The 19,555-nt window shown below is 35.1% G+C and overlaps 1 protein-coding gene across 7 annotated transcripts in view; it reads left to right on the top strand.

The window, feature by feature from the left end:
• Nucleotides 1-19,555, top strand: part of COP1 (COP1 E3 ubiquitin ligase) — a 264,678-nt gene that overhangs the window by 212,481 nt on the left and 32,642 nt on the right. For all 7 annotated transcript variants that reach the window (XM_019026975.4, XM_019026981.4, XM_019026996.4 and 4 more), the window contains one exon: nucleotides 191-351. In XM_019026975.4, the coding sequence (XP_018882520.3) occupies nucleotides 191-351 (161 nt within the window). The remainder of the gene's footprint in view (nucleotides 1-190; nucleotides 352-19,555) is intronic.

The raw sequence follows: 19,555 nt of genomic DNA on the forward strand, positions 1-19,555 counted from the left end.
AGTAAACTATAGCTTTTGTCCAAGAATCCTTTTCTTACATGATTTCTAATTATTCCTGTGATCTAGCCTTTCAAATTTGCCCATAAAAAATCTTTGAACTATAACTTTGGGTGATAATTACTATTAGACTGTGATGTCCTAATTCCAAGTTTTTCTATTCTAAAATACTATTATTATTATTTGTTTTCAGGAAGTGAGAATAACTCTCTCTACCTGTACTATAAAGGACTTTCTAAGACTTTGCTAACTTTTAAGTTTGATACAGTCAAAAGTGTTCTGGACAAAGACCGAAAAGAAGATGATACAAATGAATTTGTTAGTGCTGTGTGCTGGAGGGCACTACCAGATGGGGTAAGTTTTCATATCAGTTTTTTCACCTTGGGATCTCATATTATGCGTTATGTATACACAGGGTTTGATTAAATTTTAAAATATAAATTGGTATGTGGTATGTACTTTTTAAAAAGCTTTGTGATGTGTCACCAAAGACAATAGGCAATTTAGGTAGTGATTGAAATGCATAGTAATAGAGCAATGTCATGGTGTCATAATGTCCCTCTGTGACCCATAGCATTTAGTGCATATCTCAGTTATAACCATTATCATATTGTCTGTTCATATCTCTTCTATAAGACTGGAAATTCCTCCAAAATACGTATTCTGTCTCATCTTCTTTATTGATTATGTGCAGTATATGCTTGATAAACATTAAGCTGAGCTGGTATTTTAATAGGGAGAAAAAGAATTGGTACAGGTAAAGGATAGTGGCCTATATGGTCCTCTAATTAAGTACTATTTCAAAGTAGAATTGCTGTCTACAAAATACATTTATATATGAATATTTAAGCATATTTAGTATATTGATGAGACAGTTATGATACTGGGTTTTATAAAAAGAAGTTGCCTCAAACTTTTCACTTATGTTTTAAAGTATAAGGTTTTTCATAAGTTATATGAAAAAATAATTCTTAGGCCAGGTTCAGTGGCTCACACCTGTAATCCCAGCACTTTGGGAGGCCGAGGCGGGCAAATCACGAGGTCAGGAGATCAAGACCATCCTGGCTAACACAGTGAAACCCTGTCTCTACTAAAAATACAAAAAATTAGCCAGGCGTGGTGGCGGGTGACTGTAGTCCCAGCTACTCGGGAGGCTGAGTCAGGAGAATGGCATCAACCCGTGAGGCAGAGCTTGCAGTGAGCCAAGATCTCGCCACTGCAGTCCAGCCTGGGCGACAGAGTGAGACTCTGTCTCAAAAAATAATAATTCTTGTTACTATCTTGATTTATATAAACATGAGTTATTAGTATCCTATTTTTAAAATAGCTTTTTAGGTGATTAGTTGGATTTTTGACAAAAAAAATTCTGACTTGATATGTAATTTAAAAATCCAAGTTTCAGGTCTAGTTTCACTTTAATTTGATATATTCTATTGCTGTCTTATTTAAAGTTCTGTGGCTCCATTTCCAGTTTTGCTAATTGACAGACTGGGTAATTTGGACCAACCCTTCCTCCAAGTAAAATTAGAAAAAAAGGACCAAATGTATGTATTTTAAAAACAAGAACCTATTTGAAGGCATTGGAAAGCAAACAAGACAGGAAAGAATTACCAGATTTGGATTGTGACCCTGGCTTTCAAATCTACTTTTCCCCTGTGAGCATTTGTCAGTTCTGGTGGGGTGGGTGAAAGCGCTTGTACTAGCTTCACAGGGTTGCAGGGATTGGAGCTCAGTGCCTGACATTGTATGGGTGATTACTTTGTTTTAAGTCCCCACAGGAGTATATCATAGGGGAAACCAGAAGATAAGTCTTCATAGCGTTTGCATCTGAACTTCATATCAATCTCTGATATTGAATTGAGGTGACCCTTGATTGCTGATATCCACAGGATGCAAACTTAAATCCTCTGAAAAAAGATAAGATCATCTAAGTGCTTTATTTTTTTTAGTTTTGTAACTACAATAACTAGGGCACAATAAAAAATAAACAGACATAGTAAAAGAGAAGACAGCATGAATTAAACCAGCCTAAGCAACAGACTGTAGAAACAGTCACAGCAGCTCTAAATATTGGAATTATCAGACAGCTTGAAAGTAGCTATGCTTACAAGATGAAAGACAAGATTGAAAATTTTAACTGAGAACTGGAAACTATTTTTAGAATGAAAATATCATTCTGCTTCTGGCCCCTCCCGAATTTCATGTCCTCAGATTTCAAAACTGATCATGCCTTCCCAGCAGTCTCCCAAAGTCTTAACTCATTTAAGCATTAACTCAGAAGTCCAAAGTCCAACGTTTCATCTGAGATAAGCCAAGTCCCTTCTGCCTATGAGCCTGTAAAATCATCAGCAAATTAGTTAATTCCTAGATTTGAAGAGAATATAGGCATTGGGTAAATAGGGCTATTCAAAATGGGAGAAATTGGCCAAAACAAAACTACAGGCCCCATGCAAGTCCAAAATCCAACAGGGCGGTCAAATCTTAAAGTTCCAAAATGATCTCCTTTGACTCCATGTCTCACACCCAGGTCACCCTGATGCAAGAGGTGGGTTTCCGTAGTCTTGGAGACCTCCACCACTGTGGCGTTGCAGGGTACAGCTTCCCTCCTGGCTGCTTTCACGAGCTGGCATTGTCTGTGGCTTTTCCAGGTGAATGGTGCAAGCTGTCAGTGGATCTACCATTTTGGGGTCTGGTGGATGGTGGCCCTCTTCTCACAGCTCCATAGTTGGTGCCCCAGTAGGGACTCTGTGTGAGGGCTCCCACCCCACATTTTCCTTCTGTACTGCCGTGGCAGAGGTTCTCCATGAGGGCCCCACCCTTGCAGCAAACTTCTGCCTGGATAGCCAGGCGTTTCCATACATCCTCTGAAATCTAGGCAAAGGTTTCCAAACCTCAGTTCTTTATTTCTGTGCACACGCAGGCTCAACACCACATGGAAGCTGCCAAGGCTTTGGGCTTACACCCTCTGAAGCCATGGCTCGAGTTCTCTGTTGGCCACTTTTAGTCATGGCTGGAGCGGCAGGGACACAGGACACCAAGTCCCTAGGCTGCACGCAGCATGCCAACCCTGGACCTGGCCCAGGAAACAACTTTTTCCTCCAGGGTCTCCAGGCCTGTGATGGGAGGGGTTGCCCTGAAGACCTCTTGACATATCCTGGAGACATTTTCCCCGTGGTCTTGGGGATTAACGTTCGGCTCCGTGTTACTTATGCAAATTTCTGCAGCCAGCTTGAGTTTCTTCCCAGAAAATGGGATTTTCTTTTCTATTGCATTGTCAGGTTGCAAATTTTTTGAACTTTGATGCTCTGTTTCCCTTATTAAACTGAACGCCTTTAACAGCATCCAGGTCACCTCTTGTATGCTTTGCTGCTTAGAAATTTATTCTACCAGATACCCTAACTCATCTCTTTCAAGGACAGAGTTCCACAGATCTCTAGGGCAGGGGCAAAATGCCGCCAGTCTCTTTGCTAAAACATAACAAGAGTCTTCTTTGCTCCATTTCCCAGCAAGTTCCTCATCTCCATCTGAGACCACCTCAGCCTAGATTTCATGTCCATCATTATCAGCATTTTGGTCAAAGCCATTGAACAAGTCTCTAGGGAGTTCCAAATTTTCCCACATTTTCCTGTCTTCTGAGCCCTCTAAACTGTTCCAACCTCTGCCTGTTAACCAGTTCCAAAGTCACTTCCACATTTTGGGGTATCTTTTCAGCAGCACCCCACTTCTGGTACCAATTTTCTGTATTAGTCCATTTTCACACTGCTGATAAAGATATACTCAAGACTGGGTAATTTACAAAAGAAAGAGGTTTATTGGACTCGCAGTTCCACATGGCTAGGGAGGCTTCACAATCATGGCAGAAGGTGAAAGGCATGTCTCACATGACAGCAGAAAAGAGAAGAAAACTTGTACAGGGAATCTCCCCTTTTTAAAACCATCAGATATCATGAGACTTATTCACTGTCACGAGAACAGTTCGGGAAAGACCTGCCCCTGTGAGTCATTTACCTCCCACTGGGTCCCTTCCACAACATATGGGAATTCAAGTTGAGATTTGGATGCGGACACACCCAAACCATATCAGAGGGGTCTTTTTCATTCCTTTAAGCCATCAGTTTCTTTTCTTTTCAACAAATAATAATTGTAAGTATTTATGGGGTACGATGTGGTGTTTTCATATACATATACATTATGGAATGATTAAATTAAACTAATGAGCATATCAGTCATCTCACATGCTTTTTTTGTAGTGGGAACATTTAAAATCTTATTCTCTTAACAATATTGAAATATCCACTACATTATTATTAACTACAGTCACTCTGCTATGCTATACATCTCAAAAACTTACTCTTTTTGTCTAATTAGCTGAAACTTTGTAGCCTTGGACCAACGTCTTGGCATCCTCCCACTCCCATCCCCCACCTCTGGTAACTACCATTCTATTCTCTATTTCTCTGAGTTCAATTTTTTAAGATTACACATATAAATGAGATCATGCAGTATTTCTTTCTGTGTGTGATTTATTTTACTTAGCATAATGTCCTCCAAGTTCATGTAAAGCTGAATAGTATTCCATTATATACAGTTTAACCTTGACAACATGGGGGCAAGAGGCACTGACCCTCCACTCAGTTGAAAATTCAGGTATAATTTGATTCCCTAACTCAAAAGCTTAACTACTGATAGCCTACTGTTGACTGAAAATCTTACCAATAACATAAACAATTAACCCACATAAGCTAGAGAAAAGAAAATATTATTAAGAAAATCATAAAAGAAAATATATTTACTGTTTATTAAATGAAGTGAATCATAAAGGTCTTCATCCTCATCTTCACATGGAGTAGGCTGAGAAGGAGGAGAAAGAAGTGGGGTTGGTCTTTCTCTGGAGTGGCAGAAGAGGAAGAAAATTTGCATATAAGTGGTTCCTCACAGTTCAAACCTGTGTTTTCCAAGGGTCAGCTGTATACCATGTTTTCTTATCCATTTATTTGTTGATGGGCACTTAGGTTGATTTCATATCTTTGCTATTGTGAATAATGCAATGAATAAAAGAGTGTGCATGTTTTTTTCAGTATCCTAATTTTAACTCTTTTGAAATTGAAGTGGGATTCAATGCTCAGAAGTGTAATTGCTAGGTCATATTGCCATTCTGTATTTAGTATTTGAGGACTTCCACATTATTTTCCATAAAAGCTGTACTGATTTACATTCCCACCAACGTTACAAGAGTTCTCTTTTCTCCACATTCTTGCCAACGCTTGTTATCTTTCATCTTTTTTTAACACACCCCACTTCACAGATGTCATTTGTCTTTTTGATGATAGAAATTCTAGCAGTTGTGAGGCAATACCTCATTGTGGTTTTAATTTAAACTTCCCTGATGATTAATGATATTGAGCATTTTCTCATATACCTGTTTGTTATTTGTATGTCTTTTTTTTGAGAAATGTTTATTCAGGTTCTTTGCTTGTTTTTTAAGTGGGTTATTTGTTTTCTTGCTGTTTAGGTGTTGGAGTTCCTTATAACCCCCTAACTGATAAATAGTTTGCAAATATTTTCTCCCAATCCACATGTTGTCTTTTCACTCTGTTGTTTCCTTTGTTGTGAGGAAGCTTTATATTGATAGTTTGATGCATTCATGCTTGTCTGTTTTTGCTTTTGCAGTTGTAGCCAAAAAAATTTTCAGACCATTATGGAGCTTTTACCTTATGTTTTCTAGTAGTTTTACAGTTTTCAGTCTTATGTTTAAGCCTCGAATCATTTTGAGTTGAGTGTTGTATATGGTGTGAGATACTCAACTTCATTCTTCTGCATATGGATATCCAGTTTTCCCAACACCATTTATTGAAGAGACTATCTTTTCCCCCAGAGAGATTCTTTTTTCTTCTTCCCTGGCCTCCCCAGAGAGATTCTTGAAAGAAGGCAGAGAGAAAATATTGTCAGTTAGACTGACAGCCAACTTCTCAATGAAATAGTGGAAGCCAACAGACAGTGAAACCAGATAGTGTGGGAAGGAAAACATTTGCAAACCATGAATTCTACATCCAGTGAAAATCTCTAGACGGTGGTAAAATAAAGACATTTTAAAATAAACCTGAAAAATTTTCAATCAGCAAACCTACACTAAAGAAAACCTTAGAGGATATGCTTAGGGCAGAAAGAAAAAGATTCCAGATGAAAGTCTTATCTTTTTTATTAACATTGATTTATCTAGAGACTGGAGTTAGGTAAAGGAACTTATATATATTCTGTATCTGTGGATCTGTGACATGACTCTTATCTGAAACTATTGGAATGAAATATGAAGTGTTTTAAGTATACAAATGAATATATTTGTTCCTATGTGATGATGCCTGTGTAAAGGGACACAATATTTTTGTTGGGGGTAGACCCTGAGTCCATAGTAACTTCTATTGAGGCTGCAGATACCCTATTATTGTTTTGTCAGCTCTGAACCGTAACATACATACTTAGCTACTCACCAATCCTAAGTGGATAGCTAATAGTAAAAGGCAGTACTTGTAAAGGACACTTATTACTCCTTTAGCTCTTCAGAAGTGACCCCAAAAAGTACACTCTATCCTCAGGCAAAAAAAAAAGCAGTGGTCATTAGGGTGGACATTTTCTGTTGTAGCTTGAGACATCAGAAATCATATTAAAAGTTTCTGTAGTTTTAGGGTTAGGGGAGGCAGGGATCAGGATAACAGATTTCCACATTTCCCCTCTCTGAAACCAAGTGCAGCAAAACTTGGCTTGGGAACCCATCAACTATGCTATAATACTTTCTGTGCAGTTATAACTATGCACCTTTGTTTTCAATTATATCATTAAATTTTATTTTTGTTATATGATGAAATACTATTCTGAAACATTGAACTAAACTGTGTTCTTAAGCAGATGTTTTGCTTACCTAAGTTTCTTCTGATTCTTGGCCTTTAAAAATACTTGCTGAATGAATTAATATACTGTCTTGTATTGTATTTGTGTTCATGTAACCTCCAGACTCCTCAAAAAAAGACATCATAGTATTTTAAGTAAGAGCAGAGCCAGGCTACCTAGGTTGAAATCTCTCAGATTCCCCACTTATCAGCTGTATGACCTCGCTAAATTTCCTTAACCACACGGTGCTTCAGTGTCCTCATCTCTAAAGTGCCCATAATAATAGCCGCTTATCTTCTAGGGTTGTTATAATGTTAAAATGTGGTGATGCACATAAGCGTTTGGAACAGTTCCTGATACACAGCAAGAGCGATACATGTTTGCTATTAGTATTATATTTTTAATTACCCCTAGCATTACACAGCATGTTTGTACATCATGCATAATTAATATATAATTTTTGTAATGAATGATACAACACTTCAAGCTTGGCCTTTATCTTTTCTGTTGCATAATTAAATGGTAATTAATTGGAATCAAAGAAATGCTGAAGTGGAATTGGGAGATACTTCTAATATCTAATAGGCTCACTTGAAACTAAATGGTAATAATCAATTACCATTTAAGAAAAGCAGTTTTGCTGACATGAACCATTCATATGTACATATAATTACTTCAAAATTACCATTTTGCCCCTTGGGATATAATCTCCAGCCCGTTTTGTCTATTTTCAAAAGCAACAAAAATTTTTAAATGTGTGCAGCTACAAGAAAGTAGGCGTTTATTATTGGCTTAATATTTTTATTACATTTATATTATGTTCTCCCTTCCCTTCTCCATCACGTTATGACATTTCACAACTCAGTCTTTTTTTTTTTTTTAAAGGCATATCTACTTTCCAAGTTTATGTAAGTTTTATCTAAGACAGGAATCCCTTCCTTCTTAGTAACATTTTCTTGGGGTTTGTAAAACATCAGATTTCAGTAAACTAGAAAAGTAAAGCACATTTGAGAAGCCATGCAATACTGTATTCCAGTCTGCTTTCATTAAAGTATAAAAGATGTCTATAATAAAATTTATTTATACCAGTGGTTCTCAAAACTGACTGATAATCAGAAAACCCTGGGGCTCTTTCAAAAACAATTAACAAAACAATTCTATTTTTAGACCCATTAATACATATTTTGGGGGAGGAAGAAGGAGGGTATAGATCTGTATTTTGAAAAGTTCCCCAGGTCTCCTTGGGAAATTATATGAACAATCATGTTTGGGAACCAATGAATCATGTTACCACTGGGAAGAAGTTTGTTATACATCCTAACCAAGAAACCTAAATGGTTCTTAAGCATCTGCTAGCAGAAACAGTTATAATTATGAATACCAAATGTCTGTTAGATTTTGCTGATCCCTCACCTACCTCAGGAAGAAACAAATCCAAAAAAGTAAGATACGGTCTTTTTTATTTGTGTTAATTAAAAAATGCTACTCCTAAAAATATACTAACTTTCCACACTTATAAAGGTGTTTCTTATCTTAAATTCCTCAATGAATGCTGAGAAGACAACATAGAAGCGTCTTCTCTTTCTTTCTTTCTTCCTTCAACTCTGTTTCTCTTCTTCCTTTTATCTTTCCTTTATTTTCTTCTTTCCTCTGACTGGATTGTTTATAACACTTTAGAAAATTTCCCTGACTGGAAGAGGGCCAATCTGAATGAACTTTTGTCTGTCTTGGGAGTAGAATGAAAGAAGATTCTGAGCATGGACCCTGTCTTCCAGAAAGACTCCCATCTCCTCCTCAGTGCCTCACTCTTCCCTCAGTATCCAGAATAGAGTGGAGTGGGGAAGTAGAAAAGGAAGGAAATAAGAAGGTGGTAGAAAACTGAGGCAACCCTAGTAATTGTTTTTCTCTAAGTAAATTATAGGAAGTATACGTTTTCTTTAGCCTTAATGTCCACTATTGTGTGGACAGCCTCTGGGAAAACATCTGTTGCATTAGATACTTCATGGTGAATATTATAATAAAATCAACAAAATATGATTTATGAGGTCTGCTAGTTGACATTTTAAATTTTTCATTATTATCATTTTTATATTTCTGTAATAGAGTTTGACCTACATTAGAATGATTCTTAACTTTTCTTCCTCATTAAATCCTTTTTTAAAAAGAGTGTTCTGTGTATGCCAATCTTGAAGCATAGAATTGATGCCAATTTTTAAGCTACTTGCTGTTTTTGGTTTTAGTCCTGCCTTTTTTAAGGGAAGAAAAGAAATAATATTAATTTGGGAGTGTATTATGAATTATGCCATTATCCTAACAGTAACTTTTATTATAATCTCACCATGCTAAAAAGTATCCAAAATATTTTGAGATGGGAAGGGATTTGAGTTTGGTTTCTAATGTTTATCTTTTGGTAATCCCTACCAAATTTTCATAGTAGTAGTAGAAAGAAGGAAAGTGAATATTGGATGTTATTTCCTTCACTTAAAAGCTTTTGATGGATACTATTTGAATTGGTTTAATATGCTGAAGTGTATGTAATGGAAAAACATTATTATTTTCTAAATTGAATAAAATGGATTTAATAAATACTGAAAGCAGAATTAACTAAGCAAAAATATGTATGTTTTGCTTAGAAAATGGATGGCAGTTGCTTAAGAAAAAAGGTTTTTTTACTAATTTAAAAATATACAGATTGGGGAAAAAAAACTTTTTTTTGTATTTTACTTGTACAGTCTCACATATAACCACTGTTGTTCTCATGACACTCTCCTATATTGATGTGATCTTTATATGGTTTGTACCTTTTTTATCTCTTATTCTATTATTTCTTAAATTCTGTTTTATTCACCAGTTTCCCAAATAAAGCTATCAGGGTTGACATCAGCTATTCCCAGGAAAATAAAAAGGTTATTACTGCTGAACACTGGAATAATTTGATTATGTAGATTGAAGAAAAGTCAATCTGTTATAATTGCTGTAAAGAAGCCATTTAATTTTGTGCCTGTTTGCATTAGTCTTTTTTTAACTAGATATGCAGATTAGTGGGTGAAAATATAGATTCTTTATTTGAATTGTGATCGCCAACTGAAAGATGAATATGAGGGCAGAAAATGAATCTAAATCTTTTGGTTTAAATGATAAAGTCTTTACACATTGTAGAGAATTAAATAAGCAGTTGGTCATACTTTTATTTATCTTCAGGATCTTTTGCTCTCTGATAAAGGTAGAAAGCTTTAGGGAATAGATTGTGTAGAAAGTAAATCCGACTTCAAGATTCAGTTCCTTTTTGATAATTTATTGTTTTAAATCCTAAATATCTGAAGCAGTAATGCCATGACTCACCAAACATATCTTTGTGAAATGATTTCCAGAGATTGGGAGAAAAAAATACTAATAGTTGATTTTGCTTTAAGTGTTTTTTATTTCTCACAACATTCCAAATGTTTGTTTTAGGAGATACAAGAGTTTATCATTTTTTCTTTTAATTGCTAAGAAGACTTGTTACAACTTTCAAAAAAAGTCCTCATGGAACCTGATAAATAAGAAGTTCAATGTCTTATTTCATTACGAACTATCTAAATATTTTTGTCAGATTCGGAATATGTAACTGAATGTATGTAATTCTTTTTTGTAGCAGCCAAGAATAATTTAAGTTTCACAACTAATACTGATATGCCTTTATCATATTTTTGCTAACCAGCCAAATCTGTATTCCCATGATCATCCTTAATGTTTGTACTAGTAGAGGACTATAGTGGTGCAAACTGAACCAAAATAGCAACTAATAAGAAGGAATAAATGAGGCCGGGCACAGTGGCTCAAGCCTGTAATTCCAGCACTTTGGGAAACTGAGGTGGGAGGATCACTTGAGGCCAGGAGTTTGAGACCAGCCTGCCCAACATGGTGAAACCCCGTCTACACTAAAAATACAATAATTAGGCAGGCATGGTGGTGCACACCTGTAATCCCAGCTGCTTAAGAGGCTGAGGCAGGAGAATCACTTGAACCCGGGAGGTATAGGTTGCAGTGAGCAGAGATTGCACCACCACATTCCAGCCTGGGCAACAGAGCAAGACTATGTCTAAAAAAAAAAAAAAAAAAAAAAAAAAAGAATGACTAATTGATATAGAGACTTATATGGGTATTTGCATTTAAAAATAGTTTTATATTCTGAGCAGAATAAAATAGTTATACCTTTCCCAATTAACAAATTAGCCTTGCAACTTCAGAGTTCAATAAGAGTCCCTGTTTATTACCAATATTCTTATTTCCTCAAAGTTTTTTGTTTTGTAAAGGATTGAGACCTTCTAATTCTACATCTTTTACGTTTTACTGGATTTTTGAGATCTGACAACTGATTTTCCCTTTACTAATAGAAAGCATGAAATGTCATTGATAGCAAAACAAATTCTAAGATCCCTTATGGAGATCTCACTGTTCTTACTGGTAGGGAAAGCCCAATTATCATGTAGACTTTACATTCTCCATCAGAGTATCTACTGTGTTAAAACAGGTTCCTAATCATCTTAGAAGAGAGAAAACCATTTATTTTATCCAGTATGTGATTGTCCTTTATGCATTAAATTCATGCTTTTACATACTTGTGTTTCCTTTTCATTTTGTCCTTCCAAATCATTATTTTAGGAATATAGAGAAAAGGGTTGGCCAGGTGTAGTGACTCACACCTGTAATCCCAGCACTTTGGGAGGTCGAGGTGGGTGGATCACTTGAGGCTAGGATTTCAAGACCAGCCTAACCAACATGCAACACCCTGTCTCTACTAAAAATACAAAAAGTAGCCTGGCATATTGGCGCATGCTTATAATCCCAGCTACTGAGATGGCTGAGACATGAGAATTGCTTGAACCCAGGAGGCAGAGATTGCAGTGAGCCGAGATCGTGGCACTGCACTCCAGCCTGGGTGACAGAGTGTGAAACCCTGTCTCAAAAAAAAGAGAAAAGGATCGTTTTTCAAGAGTAATAACTTTGGGATGGTTGTGGGTTCTGGCTTTTGGTTTTTTGTTAGTCTTTGTTTAAATGCCATATTAACTCCAAACTCACACATCTAATGTAACTAATGGTGGTGGGATTGGGGAAGGTTTTGGGGTGGGGGATAATATTAGTAAATTGTTTAAAGGTATATTTATCCTATCAAATGAAATCTATCAAAAGCATAGGTAACTTAGAAGCTTTTATATATCCTGTGTATTTTAGATACAGAGATTTGCATCAACCAAAGTTACTAAGAATGAAACTGCTGGCTCTGAATAGGTGTGAATAAATCCTTAGGAAGAGATTCCTACCTGCCCTTTAGGTGCCATGTTTCTTACTGACAGCTGTCAATATTTTTTAAAAATGAGCATGAGATTTTGGTTCTTTGCATGAATTGCATTTGAATTATGCAATTTTGGGGGGTTTTCTTTGTGGGTTGTTGTTTTTTTTTTTTTTTTTTTTGAGACAGGGTCTTGGTCTGTCACCTAGGCTGTAGTGCAGTGCAGCCATGGCTCATTGCAGCCTTGACCACCCAGGTTCAAGTGATTCTTCCATTACAGCCTCTCAAGTAGCTGGAATCACAGGCATGCACCACTGCACTCGGCTGATTTTTTTTATTTTTTGTAAAGATGAGTTTTGCTATGCTGCCCAAGCTGTTCTCAAACCCCCGGACTCTCAAACCCCCATCTCCACCTCGCAAAGTGCTGGGATTACAAGTGTGAGTTACCACACCTGGCTGGCTCAGTTTTGTCTTATTATGCTTAACTAAATTATACAAGTTATATATCAGGAGAGTCAAATCAAAATAACCACAAACTTTCTTCTCAAATAAATAAATAAACAAACTAATGTCTGACCAAGCAGAAACATCTTTAGCATTTAGACCCTCTTACTGTAGTTACATTTTATTCAGGAAACCCAATGTATTTTTTTTTTAATCCCTGCATCATCTGTGCTTCAGAGTATTACATTTTCCCCCACTAATAGAGAACTTTTAGAAAATAAATAATAGAGAAAATTGGCCTGTAATTCTATCTCCTGAACAGAACCATAGTTAATGTTGATGTTTGTCCTTCCAGTCAACTTAACATTTTTTTTAAAAATAGTTTTACAATGTAGGTATATTTTTTTGTATCTAACTTTATACATGTAACTATAGCATTTCCTAACCTTCATAATTTTAGTAGAATTTAAATATATTATGAGTTACTATTTGTTAAACATTTAGGCAGCTTCTAATTTTTCTCATTTCTAAGTTTGTAATATTTGGGGGCCTGTTGTTTTCCCCCCTTTATCTTGTTATATTTGTGATATAAAATCTTACAAGTTGGAAAAAAAAAAACACTAGATTAAAGGATTTAATTTTTTCAGCTCTAGATATCTATTGTTACTTTCCCCAAAATTAAACTTCCAGTTTATCTTACTATGCTAGCATTGGTTGTAGGGAAGGGAGAGAAGGGGGTGACATAAAGAGAGAGAATTCGTGTGTATATATTGATACTTGCATGTAGCTCAGGCTTTGGGGTCAGATCTGGGTATAAACCCTGGTTCTGTCACTAACTGTGAGACCTTGGGCATATTCCTTATCCTGAGTCTACTTTCTCATTTCTGAAATAAGGTAATACCACTATTTAAAATACCTCAAAGAGTTGTTAGGAGATAAATGAGATTATTCATATGGAATATTTGCACATATTAAGCTTTCAATAAATGGTAACTACTACTACTACTAATAAACTAGTGGGTAAAAATTGGGAAATTAAAATTGTAACCTCTACCCCATCCTCCTACGTTGCATTGTATTTTGCTCGCATTATTCAAATGTATTTCAGATGTTTCTAGTCAGAAGAAACAGCATGTGCAAAGGCTTGAGAATTTGAAAAAATGTAGTGTTGTTTGCAGGCTGCTAGGATGTGACTGGACTGGTGAGAGATAAAGCTGGAAATAGAGAGAGAGATTTTTAGGGATCATTCAAGACTATGTTAAGCACTTTGAACCTTACCTGTGCAACTCTGAAGAACTTTAAACAGAGTAATTGACATCAATTTTTGATGTGTGATTTTTTTTAGTTTAATTTTTTAAAAAACAAAAATATCACAGCTTGCCAGTAGTAAAAAAGAAAGGAAACAAAACAAAACAAAAATAGTGCAGACAGTGCATAAGGTAGACTGCAGTAGAGAGGGACTGCTTACAGGATTTTTACTTTGATCCAAGAATCTGGGAGATATGTTTGAGTTAACAGGATCTACACTCATTAGAGGGATGAAAACTGTAGGTTTATAGCCATTAATTAGCTTCTTTGATTTTAGGTAAGTCAGTTAACATGTCTGAGTCTCATTTTCATCTTCTCTAATTTGAAGGCGTTGTATACTAGATTGCTGTTGCTCAGTGGCCATTTGTAAGACCATTTATGCTTACAATAAGACTACAATGTATATACGTTAATAAGTTAAACCTAATTTTACCCCATGCATACAAAATTCACCAAAATACTAACTGTCTGAGAACTCTGGTTTTCATTATTAACCTCTTAATTCAGCTCTTAGACTGATTTACAAATGGAATAATTACCTCCAATTCTAGGATGTTACTTAACCCTAAGGAAAGAACCCCTCTGCCAGTTGAGCATAACTCACCTCAGAATAGAAACTTTCTTGATATTGAGAAGATAGGACAAAAAGTTTCCTAAAGGAAATTTTCTAAGAGATACTGAATTTTGTGTGACTATTTTTAGGAATCCTTATTGAGCAAATTGCATTAGCCCTTAAGGACTATGGTTCTGACATATGAATATTTTACAAATAGCAGTGATAAGGAAAAAAATGTATTTGTAAAAAATCTCACTAAAATATATTTCGAACCTCTTGTTTTCATGCTCTTATTTCACTCTTACTGTACTGTTTCTGTAATTACTATATATTTTTTAAGATTTTTATTCTTTGAGATGAGTCCATGTTGCCCAGGCTGCTGTTGAGCTCCTGTGCTCAAGCAATCCTCATTCCTCAGCTACCCGAGTAGCTGGGATTACAAATGTGTGCCACCATGCTCAGCTTGCATTCTTTTTTACATTAACTTTGGCAACTTTACATTGTCAGCAAGTGTTCAGATAGACTTTTGCTGCCACAGGTTAATAGAATGTTATTACATTTTAGTTTATATTGCATCTTAATAATATCTGTCACATTACTTTAGTAAAGAGCTTCTGTTCTAATCAGTTACTATTTTGAAAGATTATAGATTTAAAAAACAGTAGACTAATGCTTTCTTTTTTTTTCTTTGGAACATTGCTGTGAAGTTTTTATTGGACAAACATAACCTACATGTAAAATGAAAGAATCAGTGCGGAGGCACTCACATTTCCTAATATATAACTGTAGTTTTTAGTGTTTGCATGAATTAGCACACTTCTCACTGCTCTATTAATAATGATATACTAATATTAATAATGGTATACTAAAATGAATAAATAGAATGGATAGTAATTCTCACACTTCAAACTAGTGATGAGTTAGTTGATGTGGCTTATTTTCTGGAACTAAACCATTTTTTCTTAAGCCCCTTCTTAAATCACATGTGGACATTAGATTAGCAGTTACCTCATTTGATTACTCATTATAGTCCTTTAGGGCTCTTTGATTTCTCTAGTAAAAATTTTTAACTTGAGATTCATGGAACACCTACTCCAGAAGGATCTTCAGGGCATTTTTTACCAATTGAAATCATATGAAAAAGTTTTTCATTTCCGTGTGGCTATTTTACTAGGAAGAGAGTTTATAGCTTTTAGAAGATTCCTAAAAGGGGTTAAATGTTAACGATTAAAAATCAGTGCTCAAAAAATGTCTATAATCTGACAAGTTGTCCTGATAAGACTGAAAATTAAATTGTACTAGGTGTACTAATTACTAAAAGTTACAAATGTTAAAAAATAAATAAAGTTACAAATGTTAGCTGCCTGTTCTCACTTAGAAGTTTGCTAATTTTTAGTTTGGTAGACTTAAAATGAAAGAAAGAAAAAAGCCACACAATTGTTTAGGTGCTCTTTATTTTACTGCTTTAATTCTTCTTGTCTACTACTTTCAGTCTAGATTCCTGTTGTCTATTATTTTATAATTAAAAAGTGAGGAAGAGAGAGTCTGTAACCTTAAGCAAGTAACTTTACCTCTCTTGTTTCCTCATCTCTTAGAGGAAAATAATACCAGACTTCCTCACAAAGTTGTAAAACTCAAGTGAGATTTTTGGCAGTAGACAAACTTTAATTTACATAACATCACATTTATACAATGTACATCTATTGTATGTAGAACAGATCAGTTGTAGTGAATTCCCCATGTATCTGCTAATGCATAATTAAAAGAGAATGACTTCATAAACACATTAATCTGCACATAACGTCACAAATAATATCACAAATGACCTCACAGGTAAATAAGATTATAAAGACATCTGTTTTTCCCCATCTAAGACTATTAGATCTGTTCATGAAAAGAAAGTTTGAATTGGGCTTATGTATGTCAGCTAGGTATATTTATACATATATTTTATGAGCTTATGCCAAGATTATTAATTTCCACCTTCGAACAAATATAAAACATGTTCACCTTTTAACGTGAGCTTTTTAGAAAGCATTGTTTGGGTAAAATATCTCTAATTTGAAATAAAAGGACTATATCCGTAATTTGTGTATGATTTCACAGTCTGTTAAAAATGAGTATGCCTGGTGCTTGTTTCTGAGTGTGGTTGTAGAGACTTCAAAAAAAAGAATGTGCTGGCCACAGTGGCTCACACCTGTAATCCCAGCAGTTCGGGGGGCTGAGGTGAGAGGATTGAGTCCAGCAGTTTAAGAACAGTCTGGGCGACATAGTGAAACCCCCATTTCTAAGAAAATTTTAAAAATTAGTCAGGCATGGTGGCACACACCTGTAGTCCCAGTAACTCGGAAGGCTGAGGTACGAGAATCCCATGAGCCCAGGAGTTTGAGGCTACAGTGAGCTATGATTGCTCCTCTGTATTCTCAGTGATAGAATGAGACCCCATCTTTTAAAACTTTAAAAATAAATAGATAAATAAGAAAAGTAAAAGAATATGAAATAAAATTTGTATGTGATATAGGTAAAAAGTAAGAAAAATATGTTGAGCTATTTAATTATACATTTGCTAGTTTTATTTTTTATATTTGCTATTTTTATTAATGAAAAATTCCTGTAGTATACAACCGTTGTATTACTTATTACTCTGCATTACCACATAAGTTTTTTGTTGTAGTAATCTTAAAAACAAGAGCCTTACATGGAAAACTTAGTAGGTCAGTTGTTAAGAAAATAGAGTGACTACATTTTTGAGTGGGCAGTTACACACATGGGTGCTTTTCAGTCAGATTCTTTTTTCTGTTTTGTTTTAGTGCATAAGGTTCAGTTTTCATCCTTCTCAAAATAAATGGGCAAACAGTTTTACTGCACCGTTTGTTAATTAGATGTTTTTACCTCATTATGAAGGCTGTGTATAAAAACAAAACACTTTCATCCTAAATCTTTTAAAATTTAGAAGGCATGTTTCTTATGTAGACTATAAGTTAATAACCGGCACTTTTTAAGTGTTTACCTCCTCATATTCTGAAGTGATTGAAATGTAGTATTTCAAATAAGAAGAAGAGTTTTTCTCATTTATTTCTGTAAAATATACCAGAATTCTGACCTGAGACTTCCCAGATTCTTCCCATCAAAGATGCCTCCTGAATAGAATATTCCAACTGACATGGAATTCTAGGCAATATGTTTTGTGTGTATTTGTTTTTAATAGAGTAGATGGCATATTTAATTGAGTGAATGGATTCCAATCATCTGAATATGAGGTCCTAGGGATAAGAAATTACTTTATTAAATTGACCTTTTCTCTCTTCCCATCCAATTACCGTGTAAAATGTATGTATATTTTTATTTGATATGTTATTTAGAGTAACAGTCTTACCTTATAAAATAACATGATTCACTAGGATAAGTCTGTACTCATAGTTTTTAGGAAAATAGAAGTATTTGTTTCTGTTCTTCCTCCCAAATATGCAAGTGTTTAATGTATACCTATATGTGCACATAACTTAAATTTTTGAAAAACCATATGAATTCATTCATTGAAAGTAGTAGTTTTCAATGTCGCCAGAGTAGTTTTTTTTTGTTGTTTTTTTTTTTTTTTTTTTTTTTTTTTTTTGAGACAGATTCTCGCTCTGTTGCCCAGTGGCACAATCTGGGCTTACTGAAACCTTCACCTCCCGGGTTCAAGTGATTCTCTTGCCTCAGCCTCTCAAGTAGCTGGGATTATAGGTGCCCGCCACCACGCCTAGCTAATTTTTTGTATTTTTAGTAGAGTCAGGATTTCACCGTGTTAGCCAGGATGGTCTCGATCTCCTGACCTCGTGATCTGCCCGCCTCAGCCTCCCAAAGTGCTGGGATTACAGGCGTGAGCCACTGCGCCTGGCCCCAGAGTACATAATTTCTTAACACTTTATTTTATTTCCTTGTCCTCCTCCATTTCTTTTCTCTTTGAAAATGATTTAGATAGTTTGGAGGTTCACATTTAGGCAGAAAGAGTGACGGATAAGTGCTCTTCACTGTAGTTTGATTTGTTAAGACTCCTTTTGAGAGAAAAATTAACATCAGCCATGCAAGAGGAACTCTTAATAGTTATTAGTGTAGCATTTGAGATGAAATGTTGATGAAGAAAGAGCATGTAACAAATTTTTTGTTGTTTATGCCTTCCTTTGATTATTACTACCAGTTTTCACTACTCTCAGTAAAGCACATCCAGAAGAAATGTACTTAAGATATACTAGCCCTGTAATTTTTAATTGCATCCAGTTGTAATTTTTTATAACTTCCCTTGATATTTTGTTTGACCTTTGGGTTATTTATTTGGCACATAATAATTGTATATATTTATGGAGTTCACAGGGCTGTTGCAATACATATATAGATCAGATCAGAGCAATTAGCATATCCATATTTCTCATCTCAGAATAAATATTATTTCTTTGTGTTGGAAACAGTCGATATTCTCCTTCTAGCTATTTGAAACTATATATTATTGTTAACTATAGTCATCCTACAGTGCTGTACAACACTAAAACTTACTCCTCCTATCTAGCTGTAATTTTGTATCTTTTAACAAATCTCCCCATCCCCCTAGCCTTTGCATTATTTAGAAGTGTGTTGTTTAATATCCAAATTTGAGGGTTCTCCAAGTATCTGCATTTTAAGTTTAATGTTTGTTTCATAGTCTCAAATATAGTCTAGCTTGGTAAATGTTTCATGTGCACTTGACAATAATGTGATTTTATTAGTTAGATTGTTCTATAAATGTCAGGTCAAGTTGGTTCATAGTGATTTGCATTTTTCTATTTCTGCCTAATTTTCTTTCTGATTGATGTATCAACGAGAGTGGCAGTATTGAAATTTCCAACCATTAGTTGTTCAGTTAATTATTTCTGCTTACAAATGTCAGTTTGCTTTTTTTGGTGTATGCTCTGTTGTTTGGCATACATACATTTATATTTTTATAGCTTCTTGATGTGTATTGACTCTTATCATTATGAAATATCCCTTTTTTTCTCTGATAATGTTTTTGATCATAAAGTCTGTTTTGTCTGACATTAACATAGCCATTCCAGCTTTTTTATAGTTATTGTTTATAT

The sequence above is a fragment of the Gorilla gorilla genome, chromosome 1 (genome assembly GCF_029281585.2).
Source record: "Gorilla gorilla gorilla isolate KB3781 chromosome 1, NHGRI_mGorGor1-v2.1_pri, whole genome shotgun sequence".
In the NCBI taxonomy this organism is placed as follows: domain Eukaryota; kingdom Metazoa; phylum Chordata; class Mammalia; order Primates; family Hominidae; genus Gorilla; species Gorilla gorilla.